Below are 19091 nucleotides of genomic sequence, written 5' to 3' on the forward strand. Positions count from 1 at the left end.
AGCACGTGAGGGTGACTGAGATTTGTGGTGCGCGTGAACATCCCTTCTCAGTCTTATGGAGACTTGCAATACGTTAAACGGATGAATTCACAACAGGAGAAGGAACTACACTAACCTTACCTGGTCCGTGGCCGTCCTACTGGCTTCTCCTTACCTGACACCTCTTCAGGATTCTAATCCAAGATTTGGCTCAAAGAAAAGGCTTCAAGTCACCTACTTTGGGATCTGAGCCCATTGAAATGATAGGCGCCCACTGTTTGGAATGCATCTTTCCCTAACCAAATCTCTGGGCATCCTTGTAGCTTGACAGTAAATTCTGTGAACTGCTGCATCCTCTAGAGTACAGCTTTATTGCAAACAGAATTCAGAAGGTCTGTTGTTCATCTGAGACATACACCCCAGAAGTAGCCCTTCCTTTTTGTATTAAGCAATAATCCCCTAACATTAAATGAGTCATTGTCTTCTTCAGTAAAATTTTTCCCCAGAGTTTAGTAGAAAGAAGCAGTTGTCTACACATACACATACACCAGCCATCTACAAATATATATATATACGTATGTATTTGAGTTTACATTGTATTCCCTTGTTAAGTACGTTAGATGCCAATAAACCTCTCTAATTTTAGGTTTGTGAAAAATATTGGCGAAAGAACCATGTCTTAGTCTCTCAGAAGCTATTCTCTTCCTTTCTTCTATTTTCTTTTACAATAAAGTAAAAAAACAAACTTTAGTCCTCCAGATCCTGTGTTAATGCACATTTTTCATCTGTTGAAAACCTCAGATTTCGCCCCTCAGCACATCCGGTTTTGAACTGAACATGAAATCATTAAACAAATGGTGGGCTCGTCCAAGCAGCTGAAATGGTTCACTCCTATCTGAATATGTTGGCTTTGAGAACTGTGGGGTTTTTTCTTTTCCCAATTTCTATCTCCTACTCAAATGGTATTAATAGTTGCACTTATGTAATGTCTGTGTTGTGTGTGTGTTTTTAATCTCTACTTAGGTTGACCTGACAGTTCAAGAAAAGGAGAAATATCTTAACGTGTCTCGCTGGTTTTGTCACATTCAGCATTATCCAGGCATCAGGCAACATCTGTCTAGTGTTGTCTTCGTCAAGAACAGACTATATACTAATTCCCACTAGAAGCCATCTGTGCTGTACAGAAGAGTGATTAAGATATTTTAAATGGAAAGTGTATTCTGGACCAGAGGACTGACATGAATTGATAGGCAGCCAGTCTTTATTCGTTGAAGTTGGTAGAATTTTTAAAGTATAAACTTGTGTCCCAACATTTTATTTGTTCTTTAGTTGAAATTTTGCAGTTTTTTTAATGTAAAACTTCAAGTGCTGTCAAAACTTGAGTTGAGATCAAGGTATCAATTATCTTGTTTTTAGAGATGAAATTTATTTTAATAAAAGTTGCAAATCAGTGGCTTAATCTTAAAAAAAAATAGTCATTCCGATGGTTGACATATTTGGCTATTTATTGACCTCTTTCATCTTATAAATTAATTTTCCCCTTCTGAATATTTATAGTAGTTTGTTTTTGAAGAACTAGGGTAAATTGTACCAAGGAGACAAAAAGGGAAGACAGATGGATTTGTTTTCAAATATTAATGTGAGCCAGTAAACGTGGTTGAAAAAGTCATTTTTGTTTGTTTCTTTCCTGTAGTCAGTATTCATTGAGGTGAAACTACTGCACTGCCCTAGAGGGAAGTGGAATAAAATACGTTCCCTCGAATTAATGGTTCTTTTGTTGTCTTTGGGCTCATTGGAATATGCAATAGCTAAAAAGCAATGGGAAATTCCCACTATCCCACTAATTTTGGACTTGGTAACTACTAGATTTTTCTAAACTAAAAACCAACATAGAAAGGCTGCTGTTGACATTCTGTGTAAAGAACGAAGACTCATACTGTATTAAAACAACCTATACAGTTTATAACTCTTAGTGGCTGAGTAAATAAATCATCAATGATTGAGAGCTAAAGAGCTTACGCTGCCAAATAATAGGAAAAATTGTCTTTGAGCGCTTCGCTGTTAATGCTGTGTAACATTTTGGTGTGACTCTGAGTCTCAGGAGAGTACAATTCAAAGCTCAAGTGCAAAGAGCAGAGACTTGGGAAGTGTCCATCCCTTTGGCCCAGTCCTGCTTGGATCACATACTAGCTGAATGCGTGACCTAAAGCAAATCAGTTAACCATATTTTCTTAATCTCCAAACATAAAAATAAAATGTAAAAGTAAAGATAACTCTAAATGTTGGGGATTTGTGGAGACAAACATGTGAAAGAGCCTAACATACAGCCCGTGGCTGTCAGTAAAGGTTTCTCTTTGTAAGAGGCCCCCCACTCCTCCTGCTTTTGTTCTTCACGTTACTGAGTCGAGAGATTTAATAGGCCAAGAGTATTGAGTGTATTGTAATAGATCAAGACAATTTTTACAGGATTGGATTTCACAATTCATTGCTAATGGGAGCATTTTTAAGTTTTACAAAGTAGCCTTTATATTAGAAACTGTGGACTTGTATTTTGCACATTCAGAGACTAAAGGGCTCAAGTTCCCCTTGGGAGTTAGTACGCGTGCCGCAGAGGCAGGCCCAGTCTGACTTCTCATGCATGCCGCGGCCCCAGCTGGGTCTGCTGTAAGGCTTCCACCTTAAATTCCACTGCTGGAATTCTAACGCTTCTCTGGTCTCCCCTGGACCGGGGAGGTAAGCAGGATAGACAGGATAGGCAAGAGATGGGCTAGCCAGTCCTCCCGCCCCAACCATTTCACTCTTTTCCTTCAGTGTAGGTCAGCTGTGAGGAAGCAGGGGACAGAGGATACCGGATACCTCTTTGCCAAATGTATCCTCTTCCCACTTCCACCTGGTGAGTCTTTTTTTTTTTGGCCACGCCCCGTGGCTTGCTGGATCTTAGTTCCCTGACTAGGGAGTGAACCCGGGCCCACGGCAGTGAAAGCGCCGTGTCCTAACCACTGGACCACCAGGGAAGTCCCCTTTGTGAATCTTATATCTGCTAGTCAGTTCTTCATTGCAGAGCATATCATTGATTCAATAGGTTATCACCTACTATGTGCCAGGATGATCTTGGAAGTAGCAGGGGTGGCAGAAAGAAAATCCTGGCTCCCATAGGCAAAGGTTAGATAAGGTTAGATGTTCTCGGCGTCTTAATCGAAACAATTCATTTCCCCTTAGAAAGGCTGCAGGGCATCCTGGGTCATTTCCGTCAGGTACTTCTCTACCTGAAATGCCCTTTCTTTCTCACTTGATGACCTCTTCAGTATTCAGCTTTGTCGTGTCCTGGAAGTCAAGTCTACGCTGACCAACCCACCACCCCATGCCTCCCATCTGGCACTGACGTCATTGTGCTATTTTTGATCACTAGTCTCTTCCACCAGATGTTTAATTCCTTGGGAGCAGAGCCTGTCTTTTCGCAGCTGTCCAAACAATAACTGACACATAACAGTAAATGCTCGATGTGTGTTGAAAGAATGTAATATTAAGTCCATTTTGAGCTAACCAAGAAAAGTGTAAGTGTGAGTTGCAATTAGGTGTAACAACAGGTGTATAGCAGAAAAACCAAATAACGTTAAACTGGGTTGTTTTTTTCTTATGTGAAAGAAGACAGTCCACAGTTGGTATTAGGCTTCTAGCTGCTTCTTCATACTGAACAAGTAGTTTTCTTTCTCACGTTCAACTCATGGTCCAAGATGGCTATTGGCTCTAGACTTCAAGTCCATGATTAAGACCTAAGGAAGGAGGCCAAGAAGAAGGGCAAAAAGACTCCTCTCCCAACTGAGTCAGTCCACTTGAAGGACCTTTCCGGGAAGCCCTATTCAGCAAAATCTATTTACATGTCTTTGGCCATCCCAGCTGGGAGAAAGGCCAGAAATGTAGTCCTTTAGCACACACACTGCCAGCCAGAACAAAACTTGTGCTTGAATGAGGAAGAAGGAAGAAAGGGATACAGCTATGTAGGCAGCTAGCTATCTCTATCACGGTAAGTAGTGTTTAAATGGGAAAATACTCTCTGAATGCAGTTGTAAAAGAATTTTTGTGAGTAAATTGTTGACATTCCATGGATCATCAGTTTGCAAAGAATTCGAATACCATAGAATAAATACTTTTCACTGATCACGGTTTTCAAGGTTCACAAGCTATTTTAGGATCCTGTAATACTGAGTTATGAGGATCTGTTAATGCACTTTTAATAACAGCACTAACAGCTAACACTTACTGAGCATTCAGTATGTGTTCAGCACCACTCTAAGTGTTTTAAGTGAATTCACTCCTTTAATTCTTATCCCCTTTTGCCAGATAATGAAACTGAGGCACAGATTGGTTAAGGAACTTCCCCGGGTCACAGCATCCAGGGGTTGGGATTCAGTCGAGTGTCTGGCTCAAACTCAGTCTGTAAGCACCAGTGTGCCTGGCAAGTTCTGCTTAACCAACTTGTGGAATTCGTTTTTGCCAACCTTAGAAAAAGCTGCCCTAGGCATTGGATAAAAAAAAAGTGTACATAACTTTGAGAATAAATTAGATGTTTCCACAATTCTGGATATACTAAAAATACCTGACTTGTACACTTTAAACGGGTAAATTTTGTGATATGTGAATTATAGCTTAATAAAGCAGGCTTTTGTTGTTGTTTTTGGCTGTACCACGTGGCCTGTGGGATCCCCAACTAGGGATCCAACCCACGCCCCTGCATTGGAAGCACAGAGTCTTAACTACTGGACCGCAAAGGAAGTCCTAAGGCAGCTTGCTTGCTTGCTTTCTTCCTTTCTTCCTTCCTTCCTTCCTTCCTTCCTTTCTCTCTCTCTCTCTCTCTCCCTCCCTTCTTTCCTCTCTCTCTCTCTCTCTCTCTCTCTTTCTTTCTTTCTTTCTTTCTGAGTCAAATACATTAGCCTCACCGTATATTAATTACGAGACCTTGGATAAGTCACTGCATGTGAAATTCCTCTTACGAAACAGAGGTGAAGATGACTGATCTCATTCAATTTGCAATAAGAAGGTATAAAAATTACCTAGCACAGTGCCTGGCACACAGAAAGTGATCAGTGAAGGACAAACTGCTATGGAAGATTGTAGAATCATAACCCACAATTTCGTAAAGTCAAATTCTTAACTAATCCATAAGCCTCTTCCCACTGGCCATCTCTGAGGCACCTGCTCAACACAAGCAGGTAAGATAACTAGGCAGAGCATCTTGTGGTTTTAATATTTATTTGTTTATTTACTTTGGCTGCGCCAGTCTTAGTTGCAGCATGCAGGATCTAGTTCCCTGATCAGGGATCGAATCCGGGCCCCCTGCATTGGGAGCACGGAGTCTTACTCACTGGACCACCGGGGAAGTACCCATCTTGTGATTTTGGTAAAACATGAATCCATTGTATTACTCACCAGCTTAAAAATCTCTGGTCCTCACATCTTTCAAGCCATTGAAAAAAGGTAGCATACTATTTTTCTTTTTTTTTTTCCCTAAAAGATCAACAAAACTCCTCTAAAATAAAGTGTATGCCATTCCTTCTGAAAAGTAGATGCCCCTTTCCACCATTTCCTTTCTGTAATTCCCAGAAGCCTAGAGCACTCATCATTCAATAATCCCTCTAGGGCTTCCCTGGTGGCGCAGTGGTTAAGAATCCACCTGCCAATGCAGGGGACACGGGTTCGAGCCCTGGTCTGGGAATATCCCACATGCCACGGAGCAACTAGGCCCGTGTGCCGCAACTACTGAACCTGCGCTCTAGAGCCCGCAAGCCCCAACTACTGGAGCCCATGCTCTGCAACAAGAGAAGCCACTGCAGTGAGAAACCCACTCGCCACAACTAGAGAAAGCCCACACACAGCAACGAAGACCCAATACAGCCAAAAATAAAATAAATTTTTAAAAAATTAATAAATTTAATAATTCCTCTACATTCAATATCTTGTAATAAGCTATAATGAAAAAGAATATATGTATATGTATAACTGAATCACTTTGTTGTACGCCAGAATCTAACAACATGGTAAATCAACTACACTTCAATTAAAAAAAAAATAACCCTCAAATATTTCTTTAGCACCTACTGTGTGTCGACAGTCGACTAGGCCCTGTGGACAACACAGGTACACACTTGCCCTCATAGGGTTTCCAATCCAATGGTCTGTAAACAGATTCCTGAAACAGCAGGTAAAGCATCCTTGGGGAGGCAGCCAGTTGCTCAGCATTCTTTGAAAGTAAATAAAAATAATCAGATACCATTTACTGAGTGTCTATTGTGTCTGGGCTCTGTACCAGACACTTTACAACCTTCACATTATCTCATGTTACTTTAGGAGGTAGGGCAGAGGCAGAGACTAACCCACATGCTGACCACCCAGTTAGACCATGGCTGGAGTGAATGGGAACTGTACAACTGCAGAACTGGAGGACATCACCCGTCACCATTTTATGCACTGGGGTTTGACTTGACGGCCCTGACTAGATACTGGCCCTGTCTCCCTAAGCCCTGTGCAACTGTCAAGAACAGGTCAAAAATTCCAAGTAGGGAAGGATCATTCTTCAGTTGAGGATCCACAAATTTTCAATTAATTACAATAAATAATGGTTTTAAACCAAATAGATGGGAATTCCCCAGGGTCCAGTGGTTAGGACACTGCAGTGGAGGGCCTGGGTTCAATCCCTGGTTGGGGAACTAAGATCCCACAAGCCATGGTGCTGCCCTCAAAATAAAAATCAATAAGTACACAAACCAAATAGAAATAATAGAACTGGAAGCAATATCAAAAGGCCATTTGTGGGACTTCCCTGGTGGCCCAGTGGTTAAGACTGCACGCTTCCAGTGCAGGGGGTGTGGGTTCGATCCCTGGTCAGGGAACTAGGTCCCGCATGCATGCTGCAACTAAGACCCGGCACAGCCAAATAAATAAATAAAAAAAAAAAAAAAAAAAAAAAGGCCATTTGTCTTTCGGCCCACTTATACCCAAAGCATCCAAGATGTCATGAAGTGATTTGTGGAGTTCCGTCACAAGATGGTAGAAAAAGTGACCTAACTTAAACTCTCCTCCATCCCCATCCAGATTCAGCATAACATCACTGCACGGAGGTTTTTAACAGATGTGTGGGCATGCTCCTTTTTACTCCCTGTTAAGCATGTAGGTCCCCCATTGGCTCCCCCAAGTTAAACCTGAATCTGTAGTCACCACAGTCTGTAATGGGCACATTAGGTTTACCACAGGGACCAAGGCAGGAAGGTAGGAGTGGAAAGAATGGGCAGATCACCCACTGCTGGTGCGTCGTGTGAGAGCCCTGCTAAAAGTCCTTCCAGAATAGCTTCAAGACGTGTTGATAAAAATTTAGGCAGAGATATTGTTAGGAAAGAATAGAACTCTATTGCACTCAGGTACACGTACATCACACCGAGAGATAAAATACACAACTCTTGACAAGGAGTCAAATTAGAATGATTGTGAAGTACAGCTTTTTCATTTATGTATGTTTTTTCTATCATTTCACTTCATTCCTTTAAAAAAAAAGGCAGATGTTACACGAACTTTAATATTAATCTAGCTTTGGCAGAGATGTGGTGGTTTTGTGGATTCGAGCATTTAGCTTTATAGCTCCAGAGAACGATATTTCTTCTTTCTCTCCATAATGAGATAACCTGCTCCTACCCATTACCAGGGCACTAAATTTGAAATTCTCCGTACACCTGAGTAGGCTGCCACATATCTGGCCATCTTAATTTTACTCTTGATTTATTGAAGCTGAATTACATTCCCAACTCTTCCTGGAGCTCTGGGTGAATTTTATTGAAAAAACAGTGGGGAGAAATTTGCTATCATATATCGCTCTTGCTGGCCAGAGCTTTTCGATACACAAGGGGCTCTATCTGCTCCATGTCTTGTACGCTGGATTTATAACACTGAAGCCCAGCTCTAGGGTTACATACAGGCATATCAGAGATGAGATGGGGAATTTGATTTTGTAATAATGATTACTTGTTGCTGGAGCCCATATTCCTGCAGGCTCTTCCTTTATTCTCCCTGCCGCCGCCGAATGAAACTAATTCCAACTGCTACCTTATCTAGCAAAACTCATCTTTCACTTACGAGAGAGGCCAAAAGAAGGGAGACAGGGAGTCAGGAGAATTTGAGATGTTGGCCATTTTTGCTATTATGTCTCAAGGGTTTCTTCTTCCATTATCGTGATTCCTTTAGGAATATTTTCATCTTTTACACTTCCGTTTCTTTGTGGGGAGAATGAAAGCGTCACATCTCTTCCAGCCTGGCGAGTTTATTTGATGGCTCATCTGTGCTGTCTGTTCCACTTCAGAGAGGCTGGGCCCCTAGGGCTGGCCAGTTGTATTAGAGATCCCGCGGACTTGGCTTGCCATTTCTGCTAAGGGTCATCTGTCCTCGCGGTCTTGCCGTGGATAATTTTTGCCTTCCCGAACATCATCTGCTTGAGAAATTTGTGCCTGGCAGGCCTGTCTGTCCAAGTTAAGCTTGAACTACAGTAGCCACACAACTAACCTGACAAAACATCGCTCTAAACAGCAAGGCCCCAGGCCTGCTTTGACCAAGACCACAAACTTCCAGCCATCTGATTACAAATTCCAAAGTTTCTTTGGTGCAGTCCATGAACCAGTCTGTTCATGCAAGGTGGGTTATCCTTCCTCCACTTCCCCAGTTTTCCCAATCTCCTGCAACACACACACACACACACACACACACACACACACACACACACAGATACGCACACACCCTTATCTTAAAAACCCTTAGAAATGCTTAACCCTCTGGTTGACCTTACCAGTTCCTGACTGTTTGGCATTTGACTTGAGCCCTGAGACTTAGATGAAAGAAATGTAGAGTTGACTGTCATTGTCAGAAGTTTGAGGCATGTGTGACAGACATTACATGAAAGCAGTGGTTCTCAGACTTGAGCATGAGTGGTTATCACCTGAGGCTTCTCAAAACACAGATTGCTGGGTCCCCGTTGGAGTTTCTGATTCAAGAGGTCTGGTGTGGTGACCCCACCATGAGAACCATTATACTACACCTGTCCGAAGCTTGGGTGACAGTCAGACACAGAGCCGCTGCACTCATCCAAAAACTCTTGCTCCTGTCTTTTTGCACAGCTAAGTCCAGTTTTCTGGAGGTGGGCCTAACCCGGTGATGGAGCATCCTGCGTTCTGATTGGTTGGCTCTTGTCCCAGGAGTTTCTCTCTGTGGCAGCTCTCGCGGTAAAGCACTGCCTGTTCTCCAAGTGGTGGAGCTACACGGGAAGCAGCTCTAAGGAGTGCAAGCAGGATTCAGTCCAGGAAGGATCAGTCCAGGACTGTAAAGTCGCTGCCTAGTCGCTGCCAATGCCAATACCCAGCGCGTTATTTCATACCACACAGCCTCTGGGCTTAGCGTGCCAGAGGCATTTCCAAAACTTCATATGATTAACACACAGTAATATTTAGTATTTTACCCCAAAAGACTGTCTAATCTTTTCCCCTCCTTTATTTTCATCAGTTTCTTCCATTTTTAATTTTTTAACCCACTTCAAAAATAGGTTAGACCAGAAAGGATAAACAGTAACGCCAATAGAAAATATCCAGAGGAAATCTCATGAAGTGGATTTGATAAAAAGCAAAATAAATTTAGGAGCCCACTCGCGCAGCTATGCTTAACCTTGATGGGCTTATACTAAGAAATGAGCTTTAATTTTGTTCTCAAGAGGCATGTAATTAAATACATATTTTATTTTTATTTTCTAATTTTTATAAGGTTCAATAAGGAGTTAGCAAATAATTTACCCTGAAGTCAGAAATTTACTTCTTCTAAATTAGCATTATTTCCATGTTTCAGATGCCTTAACTCTCAAGAAGCACAGTAATTGGCAAAATCCCTTTACCATTTCATGGTTTAGAAGTGTCTGATACTGAGAGTCTCTAGAAAAAGATCAAGCATAGAGTGCTGTGCAGGGGAGAACAGCTACTCTTAACACAGGAGAAGTGCTTTGTGTATGATTCCATTTAGGTGATGTTTTTGAAATGACAATGATTTAGAAATGGAGGATACATCATAGGTTGCCAGGGGATGGCGTAGGGCAGGGAGGAAGGTAGGTGTGGTTACAAAAAGGTGCCAAGGGGGATCTTTATGGCTCTGGAGCTGTGCAGTATCTTGACTGTGCTGACAGGTACATAAACCTACACATGTGATAAAATTATACAGAACATAATACACACACACAACGAGTACAGGTGAAACTAGGGAAATCTAAATAGGATTGATGAACTGTATCAATGTCAATATCTTGGTTATGATATTCACATTTACAAAATGTTACCAGCGGAGGGAAATCAGGCAAAGTGTATGACGCATCTCTGTATTATGTCTTACAACTGTGCGAGAATCTACAATTATCTCAATAAAAGTTTTATTTAAATAATACAGGAAACGTCTCATCAATCCAGAGACAACTAGAGAAAACACAAGCCCTTCAGGGAGATGACAGAGTCCTTTTTGTCCTCAAAACTCTGAGATTCCATGGGTCAAAGAGCAAGGACACAGAGCAGCCTGGACCCCAGCCCAAGGTATCTGGCAGGAGGGCTCTGCCACTGGAACTTTTCTTTCAGTTGCTCTTTGCTGTCTGAGCTGCAGCTTAAAGATTTCTCTAAAAGAGGAGAAAGAAACGGAGGTATACTCTGGACCTGACCATCCCAGAGAACAACGCAACGCAGTACTGGGTGGAACAAAACAATCAAACGGCTGGAACGTGTATCTACAGGCTGTAAGCAACGGAATGGCAGGAAAGTCATTGCATAGGGATTTAATATTGTCCCCTCTGGTAGATGTCGCCTCCGTGAGGGGAGGAAAAGGCTGGGTCAGTGCTATATCCCAGCCCTTAGCACTGCGCTTGGCACACGGAAAGTGCGCAATCCATATTTGTTAAACGTGTTTGAATGAGGAAATGAAAAGGCCAGTTAGAGGTAGTATGGCTTCCCTCTTCCTTCTCTCCAGATCACCCTCCCCTACTTTCTCTTTATCCGCCACCTACACTTAAACACGTACGCAGGGACCAGGTTGTTTCTGCCCCAAACCAGCTGGGCATTTAGCCTCTCTATGCCTCAGCCTCCTCACCTGTCAAATGAGGAGAGTAATAATGCTTCCAACTTCAGAGGACTGCCATGAACCCTCACTGGATCAGCGTGTGTAGAGCGCTTACAACATTAGCTGGCCTGTCGTAAGTGCCGTGTAAGTGTTTGTTCAGTTGCAGCAAGTTCTGACACTGATCCCAGAGTTAGCCCAGACCTCATAGACTCCAGAAGGCTCCACAAGCTCTGGCGGTTCCCAGGCCACCTGAGCTTCTGTCCAGCTGTCTACAAATGTCAGGAGGTCTCACTTTACCCTTTCAGGTTCAATAATTCACTAGAATGACTCACAGAACTCAGGAAAGTGCTGTACTTAGGATTACAATTTTATTGTAAATGATAAAAATCAAGACCAGCCAAATGAATAGATGCATAGGGCGAGGTCTGGGAGGGTCCCAAACACTAAGCTTCTGGGTCCTCAGTTTGCCTCACCCTCTTGGCACATTAAAGTATGGCTACCAACCAGGAAGGTCACCCGGGCTGTCCAGACGGTTTCTACTGGGGTTTCACTGTGAAGACATGGTTGATGTATCATTGCCCACATGACTGAACTCCAGCCCGCTCTCCTCGCCAGAAGTCAAGCTGATATTACATGGCTCAAAGCCTCAATCCTTTAATCACATGGTGGTCTTTCATGCATGGCCAGCCCCCATCCTGAAACCATCCCGGGACCCTAAGAGTGAGCGCTTTAGCATAACCTCCGGCCACCAAGAATAACAAAGCCACTCCCATCACTTGGGAAATGCCAAGGATTTAGAGGTTATCTTCCAGGAACCAGGGACAAGGATCAGCCAAGTTCTTTATTATACAACAAAAATAAAGTTGATTCAATTCATTGAACAGGCAGAAGGGGCAAGGAAAACATTCCAGGAAGCGGGTGTCTAAAAAGAAAGAGGCAGAAATAATGTCTGGCACAGTCATGACGCAGTGGAGAGACCACGTCCCCACCCCCCGCCGCCCCCAGCTGATGGAGCTCTGCTGGTTTAGAATGCACCAGGCTTGAAGTCCATAGACCAGGGCTCTGACCATGGTTCTGCTGTTTGATCACTATGGTACCATCTTGTGGGAGTACATTTACAGATGATTGTAAGCCACGTGAAATCCTTTCTATAAGAGGTGGGCATAATTTACACACATACACACACACCTACCTTAGTGGATTAAAACAACAAAAATTTATTTTTTCTCATAATGAAACCGCACAATTCAGATTGGGACGTGGAACCCACTGTTTTCATTGAAATCACACACCTGGTCTCAGGACTTAATGAAGCTCAGGTTCTTTATGTCTCAGCATAGAAAGAATTCAGTGAGAGACAAAGGGATAGGTAAGAAATGAATTTATTTAGGGAGGTACACATTCCATAGACAGAATGCGGGCTGTCTCAAAAGGCTAGAGTGGTGCTGGGAGAAACACATTTCACAGACCGTGTGGGCCATCTCAGAAGTCAAGAGGCCCCGAAATATGGGGTGGTTAGTTTTTATGGGCTGGGTAATTTCATAGGCTAACGAGTGGGAGAATTATTCCAACTATTTTGGGGAAGGGGCGGGGATTTCCAGGACTTGGGCCACCGCCCACTTTTTGGCCTTTTATCATCAGCCTCAGAACTGTCATGGCGCTGGTGGGTGTGTCATTTAGCTGATGTATTACAATGAGCGTATAATGAGGCTCAAGGTCCACTGGAAGTCGACTCTTCCGCCATCTTTGACCTAATGGTTTCTAGCCAGTTTTTGTCATATCCTCAATGGCTATGTCATTCTTTTAGAGGTTGTGCCCTGCCCCCTTCCCTCCTGTTTCCATAACACTGTGGGTTGATTAGGCAGTTTTCTGGCTTCATGTGGTGGTATCCACTCCATTGCAGTTCATGGGACTGCATTCAGCTGGCTGATGGCTGGGCTGAAAGATCCAAGAAGGCCTCCCTCACACTTGGCTGCTAGGGGGCCTCCGTTCTCACCTATAAAGCCTCTCTCTACAGGGGATGTCTCATCTTCCCGTGCTTCTCCACAGCATGGCCTCTACCCAGCAGGACAGCCTAGATAGACTTCCTGACAAGAGCAAAAGCAGAAGTTGCCAGGTGACTTAAGGCCCACCATGTTCTACCCATCAAAGCAAGTCACAAGGTCAGTTCATACTCCAGAGGAGGGGAGACAAACTCCATCTCTTGATGGGTGGGAAGGGAGGAAACATCGCAGCCATCTTAGAGACTCTCCCGCATTCTCTGATCCTTAGCTTCTATATCTGAAAATGGGTATTTTAATATTTATCCCAACTAGATTAATGAGAAGATGGTATGTTATGTGTGATGACATTTTATAAATTGTAAAGCTCAAAACACATGCAAGACATTATAGTGGTGGCAAATAAAGGTGGATTGGGAGAAAGCAGATTATACAGGGCTTGAAAAGGAGATAGAGGAGGTTATTGAAATAGTATTTTTTGAGCATTTGCTGTGCCAAGCACTGTTCTAAGTACTTTACAGGTATTATCTTCTTTAATCATCACAACTTTATAATATGGATATCTTACTGCTATTCTGTAGAAAAGGAACATCAGGCAAGTGGCACAGTCAGAATTTGAACCCAGTTCTGTCTGATTCCAAAGTCTTAACTACTGCACCTGGAATTCTTTTTTTTTTCTTTTTTTTTTTTTTTTGCAGTACGCGGGCCTCTCACTGTTGTGGCCTCTCCCGTTGCGGAGCACAGGCTCCGGACGCACAGGCTCAGCGGCCATGGCTCACGGGCCCAGCCGCTCCACGGCATGTGGGAACCTCCCGGACCGGGGCACGAACCCACATCCCCTGCATCGGCAGGCGGACTCTCAACCACTTCGCCACCAGGGAAGCCCTGGAATTCTTATATCATAATCAACTGGCAATTGCGTATGGGGAGGTAGCAGCTACCCCAGAACTACTGAAACAGAATCTGGGGAGGCAGAACCCAGAATCTGCAATTTTAGCAGCCATGTTAATGTGGGAGAAGTATCAATCTCACTGTACTAGAGGGAGCCTGAAGCCGAATCTGGCTTCTGTACCCCGACACCAAATTAAATCTTGGAGACAGAGTTTTGGGTGAAGTAGAAGAGAATAGCTTTATTGCTTTGCCAGGCAAAGGTAGCCACAGCAGACTCCTGCTCTCAGAACTGTGTGTCCCAATCTAGAGGGGGTAGTGAGAAATTTTATAGTAATGATTCAAAGAGGGCGTGATCAGCTCGTGGACATTCTTCTGACTGGTTGGTGGGGAAGTAAGTGGGAGTCAGCATGGTCAACCTTCTGGTTCTAAATGGTCTGGGGTCAACGTGCTTATTACGGTTAATTTCTCCCTCCTGGTAGGGGTTTCAGTATCTGCAAAGATATTGTTATGTATCCCTGCCCCAAGGCTGCACTATTTTTTTTTTTTTTTTTTGGCCACACTGCGTGGCTTGCGGGATCTCAGTTCCCAGACCAGGGGAACCTGGGATTGAACCCCAGGCCACTGCAGTGAAAGCACCGAGTCCTATCCACTGGATCATTAAGGAACTTCTGACACTACTGTTTCTTTTCACTGTTCCTCCCTTGTCTCCGCATCCCCTCCCTTCCCTAATTAGCAACTGTTTGAACCTGCTAGTTGGAACTCTGGGAAGGTCATGGAGGCTGAATGAAGCCCATTTTCTGTAATCGAGAAATGAGGGACACAGAATTTTGTGCCCAGGAGCCCCACAGTGTCCTGCTCAGTATCAAGTCTTCCCAGGTTTTTCAGTAGTTCAAAGAAACTAAGAAGACAAGCTTCGAGAAGATTTAGTCTGGCAGATGCAGAAGAAAACTTGAATACGAAAAGTGCCTAGAAGTGGGGAGGATAATGAGGGACTTTAAAAATAATTACGTTTTCTAGAGGTTAATGCCAAAGCGAGGGAAATAAAAGGTTAGAAGCCGGACCCAATAACGTGCAATTAACCAAGTTCACATTGTATTTATGAATTCATCTATTTTATGCCTCTTTGTTATTCCTGTGCTAGAAAACCCCAAGTTCCATCTTCACCGCACCCCACGTGACTTACACAACATTTCAGGTCTGAAGATAAAATATACCTCCTCTGGGAAGTCGTTCCTGGCCACCTCCTGCCCCCAGGTGTCCCACACATGTGCTGCACTTTCCTCCATCCTATCATATACAAGGCCCTAGACTGTAAATGTTGGTGACTGAGAGACCCTTGAGGGTAAGGACAGTGCAGGAAGAGAGGAGGGAGAAGGGAGAGATTAAGAGATGATTCTTAGAAAGAACCGCTGGGTGAACACAGGAGATGAAGGAGTCACTGCAAAGTTGCACCGTCTGTCGTTTGAACAGGCACAAATATTAACGCAAGTTCATGTGCCCGACGCACAGTGAGGCCAAACAAACTGAAACGTCGGCGTTTGGAGCAGAGAAAGGTTTCTTGCAAGGCCGTGCAAGGAGACAAGGTGGCCCATGTCCTAAAAAGCCTCCTGCTCTCTGAAGGGTTTCGGCAAAGCATTTTTAAAGGCCAAGTGCAAGGTCGGGGGAGGGGTCTGCAGGATACGCGATCAGATCGTGCACAATACTCTGATCGGCTGATGATGAAGGAACAGGGTGGTGTCACAGGGGTTAACTTTATCAGTCCTTAGGCTCCGGGAGGCCTGGGGCTACATGCTCAGAGTCATCAAGTAGTTAACATCTTCCATTTGGTGGGGGTGGGTTCACATCTGCGAAACACCTCAGAAAAACTGCATCAATTACTATTATCTAGGTACTTCAGAGAGGAGCTAAAGCAGAGGCTATGGGGGAAGGCCTGTGCCAGGAAGGGAATGGCAACTTGTTGAGAATACATGATCAACTCAACTCTAAGGAGTTTACCAAACCGCAGCACTAGATACAAATCTGTCAGCACCAGATTTGTCTCTTCAGGGCTACGAATCAAAGCAGCCTAGCAAATTATGGTCCCTTCCATAATTACATGCATTTATTTTATCTTAGCCCCTATAACAACTGGTTGAGATTCTGTAAATACAAATGCCAAGAACAGACGTTTTTGCTCTTTACATGGGCATGAATGAGTCTGAGAAGTGATTTGGGCAAATTACTTAATCCTGTTTCTTCTTTTGTTAGAAAGAAATGACAAAACTGTTTCCCGCAGTTGCCATGATGAGAAAATGTGGCAAAGCACGCACGTCAACAACCTCCATTAAATACTGGTGGCAGGTAAAAATATAGATAATGTATTTACACCACTATTATTCATATTCATCTATGACTAGATCCCCTCTCCGCCAACCTCTCTAAACCACGATAAATTCCAGCAGGTTTAGGGAGGAATAAGTTTAGCTCTAACTTTCAGACACCTTCCTATTCCGGCAGCATCTGCCCTAACCCAGCATGGCGGCACCGGCTTCTTCAAGCTCACGTCCCTGGCCACACCACAGTGGCTTTATAGGAACCGCCCGCTGGGTAGACTCAGCTTCCCCGATGCCCTTTGATGACGCCAAAACCCCGCGCGGGGAAAGCGGGCCGCGTGGGTTTGCGCAGGCGCAGCGCGGCCGCGGGTGGGCGGAGCTGGCCGGGATGAGCGGCGGAGGGTCAGAGACCACCGTGGTTTGTGAGGCCGCCCCGGGCGGCGGCGGCGGCGGTGGCGGCGGCAAGAAAAAGGACTCGCTGGGGACCGCGGGCTCGCCAGCCCACCTCATTATCAAGGGTACGGAGTAGTAGGGCTCTCGGCCCGGTGGTCCCAGCGCAGCCCCACCTCCCAGGCGGCGTCCTCTGACCCGGGGCCGAGCCCCAGGTCGAACCCCGGCTCCCGGGCGGCCTGGCGTTTGCGGTGGGTGGGTCGGTGGGGGAGGGGTCCTTGCGCATTGGCGCCTGTTTCCCCACGCCAGGTGCCTCCCAGTAACAGCAAACCGCCCCAGCCCCTCCTGCTTCCTCGTAGAAGCCGCAGCCGGGAGCCGTCGGGTTGCCCTCTCCCCTCCCCCAGCCCGGGACCCTGCGTGGAGCTGCCCTGGAAGCGGGCTTGCGACCCACCTGTGATGCCCTGAGCTTGGGAGTCGGGAAGAGCCCGCGCACCCAGGCAGGCCGCTTAGGAGGTGTGTGCCTAGGTCGTTCGCTCTGACCCTGTCTGCTCCTGGGTCGTGCAAGGTGGAAACGAGAGAACATGAAAGCATCTTAAAACACGAAAGGCCCCCAACACGTGTACCGATGCCCACTCGTTCCGTCTGCTTTGAGCTGGGAGAAGGTCACAACCTAGCTGTAGCCCGGATTCTCACAGAACCTGAATTGGTTTGATTCTCCAAGCTCTCAACAACTGTTGCCTGCGGGAAGATCTTTGCCAGTTAAATACCGCACCGCCTCATCTCCGTCCTCTCTTAAACTTCTCGTTTCTGCCGGCAGCCCTGCCGTCTTGCAGTGTTGAAGCCCTTGTAGGATTCCGGCGCCCTTCAGCACTGCCCAGGGAGTGGCATCCTCGTGTTCATGCCTATTGCATTTTAACCGTATCTGTCAGGTTTGTGTAGAATTCAGGGTGTCTCAAATCTAGTTAGAAGTGTGGGCGTAGTGCATGGGTGTTAGGCCTTAATTATAATTGTTTACATGTGCAATCTTAGTGAACTATTACTTAAATTTTTTTAAATTACGGTAAAATACATGGAGTATAAAGTTTCCCTTAATCATATTTTAGCGTACAATTCAGTGGCATTGGTACGTTTCACGTTGTTGTGAAACCGTCACCACCATCCAGCTCCATAACTATTTCATCTTCCCAAACTGAAGCTGTGTGCCCATTGAACACGGACTCCCCAGTCTCCCCTTTCCCCCGCCCTAGCCCCTGGCAGCCACCATTTTACTTTCTGTTTCTGAATGTGGCTACTTTAGGTACTTCATATAAGTAAAATCGTGCATGTGTCGGAATTTCCTTCCTTTTTAAAGCTGAATATGATTCAAATACTTCATTGTATAGACACCCCCCCCAACATTTTGGGTATCCATTCACCCATGGATGGACACTTGGTTTGCTTCCCATTTTTGGCCCTTGTGAGCATGGATGTACAAATATCAAGTTATTGCTTTCAATTGTTTTGGATATATACCCACAGCTGAATTGCTGGATCAAATGATAAATCTATTTGTAACTTTGTGAGCAGCCACTCTACTGTTTTCCATAGTGGCTGAACCGTTTTACATTCTCACCAACAGTTCACAAGTGTTCCCATTTCTCCACAGCCTAAACAATACTTGTTATTTTCTGTTTCTTTGGTAGTGGCCATTCTAATGGATGTGAGGTAGTATCTTGTAGTTTTGTTTTTAAATATTTATTTATTTATTTTGGCTGCGCCAGGTCTTAGTTGCGGCACATGGGATCTAATTCCCTGACCAGGGATCGAACCCGGGCCCCCTGACCTGGGAGCTCGGTGTCTTACCCACTGGACCACCAAGGAAGTCCCAGTATCTTGTAGTTTTGATTTGCATTTCCCTAAGGTTAATGATGTTGAACATCTTTTTATGTGCCTACTCGACATTTGTAAATCCTATTTGGAGAAATGTCTATTCAAGTCCTTTGCCCATTTTTTAATCAGGTAGTGTGTTTTGTTGTTGTTGAATTGTAGGAGGTCTTTTTCTATTCTGGATATTAGCCACTTTACAGCCATGATTTGCATATATTTTCTCCCATTCCATGGGTTGCCTTTTCACTCTGTTGATTTTGTCCTTTGATGCACAGAAGTTTGTGATTTTGATGTAGTACTTCTTTTTTTAATTGAAGTACAGTTGATTTACAATATATTAGTTTCAGATGTAGTACTTTCTTTAAAAGAAGGTAATTCAAAGGAAGTTTTTCAGGTTAATTCAAAATTGAGTTATGATTCAAAATATGTCTAGAACCTCCTTGGGTTTTTTTGTGGAACCATTTACTATTTTCATTATGAAAATCTGTTTTTAGTTCATCTTACTTGAAGACTATCGATTGTGAATATATACGTGTCG

General features: G+C 44.3%; 2 protein-coding genes across 14 annotated transcripts in view; both read left to right on the forward strand.

Annotated features, from left to right (window-relative positions):
• The window catches only part of EEF1E1 (eukaryotic translation elongation factor 1 epsilon 1), a 35807-nt gene that overhangs the window by 14505 nt on the left and 2211 nt on the right, over positions 1 to 19091 (forward strand). The window contains exons 4-6 of one of the 4 annotated variants that reach the window (XR_003676683.2): positions 10438 to 10577; positions 13144 to 13256; positions 16233 to 16325. Coding sequence is in view for 2 of the 4 variants with exons in the window: in XM_007102162.3 (XP_007102224.1) it covers positions 1003 to 1143 (141 nt within the window). In the remaining 2 variants the exon portion in view is untranslated. Of the gene's footprint in view, positions 1 to 1002; positions 1648 to 10437; positions 11494 to 13143; positions 13257 to 16232; positions 16326 to 19091 lie in introns of those variants that run through there. The other 3 variants (XR_008615831.1, XM_007102164.3, XM_007102162.3) reach the window with 3 other exon arrangements.
• The window catches only part of BLOC1S5 (biogenesis of lysosomal organelles complex 1 subunit 5), a 120177-nt gene continuing 117738 nt past the window's right edge, over positions 16653 to 19091 (forward strand). For all 10 annotated transcript variants that reach the window (XM_055080137.1, XM_055080131.1, XM_055080135.1 and 7 more), the window contains exon 1: positions 16653 to 16815. In XM_055080137.1, coding sequence (XP_054936112.1) covers positions 16686 to 16815 — 130 coding nt within the window. In that variant the 5' untranslated portion in view covers positions 16653 to 16685. The remainder of the gene's footprint in view (positions 16816 to 19091) is intronic.

This window comes from Physeter macrocephalus, chromosome 18 (assembly GCF_002837175.3).
Source record: "Physeter macrocephalus isolate SW-GA chromosome 18, ASM283717v5, whole genome shotgun sequence".
In the NCBI taxonomy this organism is placed as follows: domain Eukaryota; kingdom Metazoa; phylum Chordata; class Mammalia; order Artiodactyla; family Physeteridae; genus Physeter; species Physeter macrocephalus.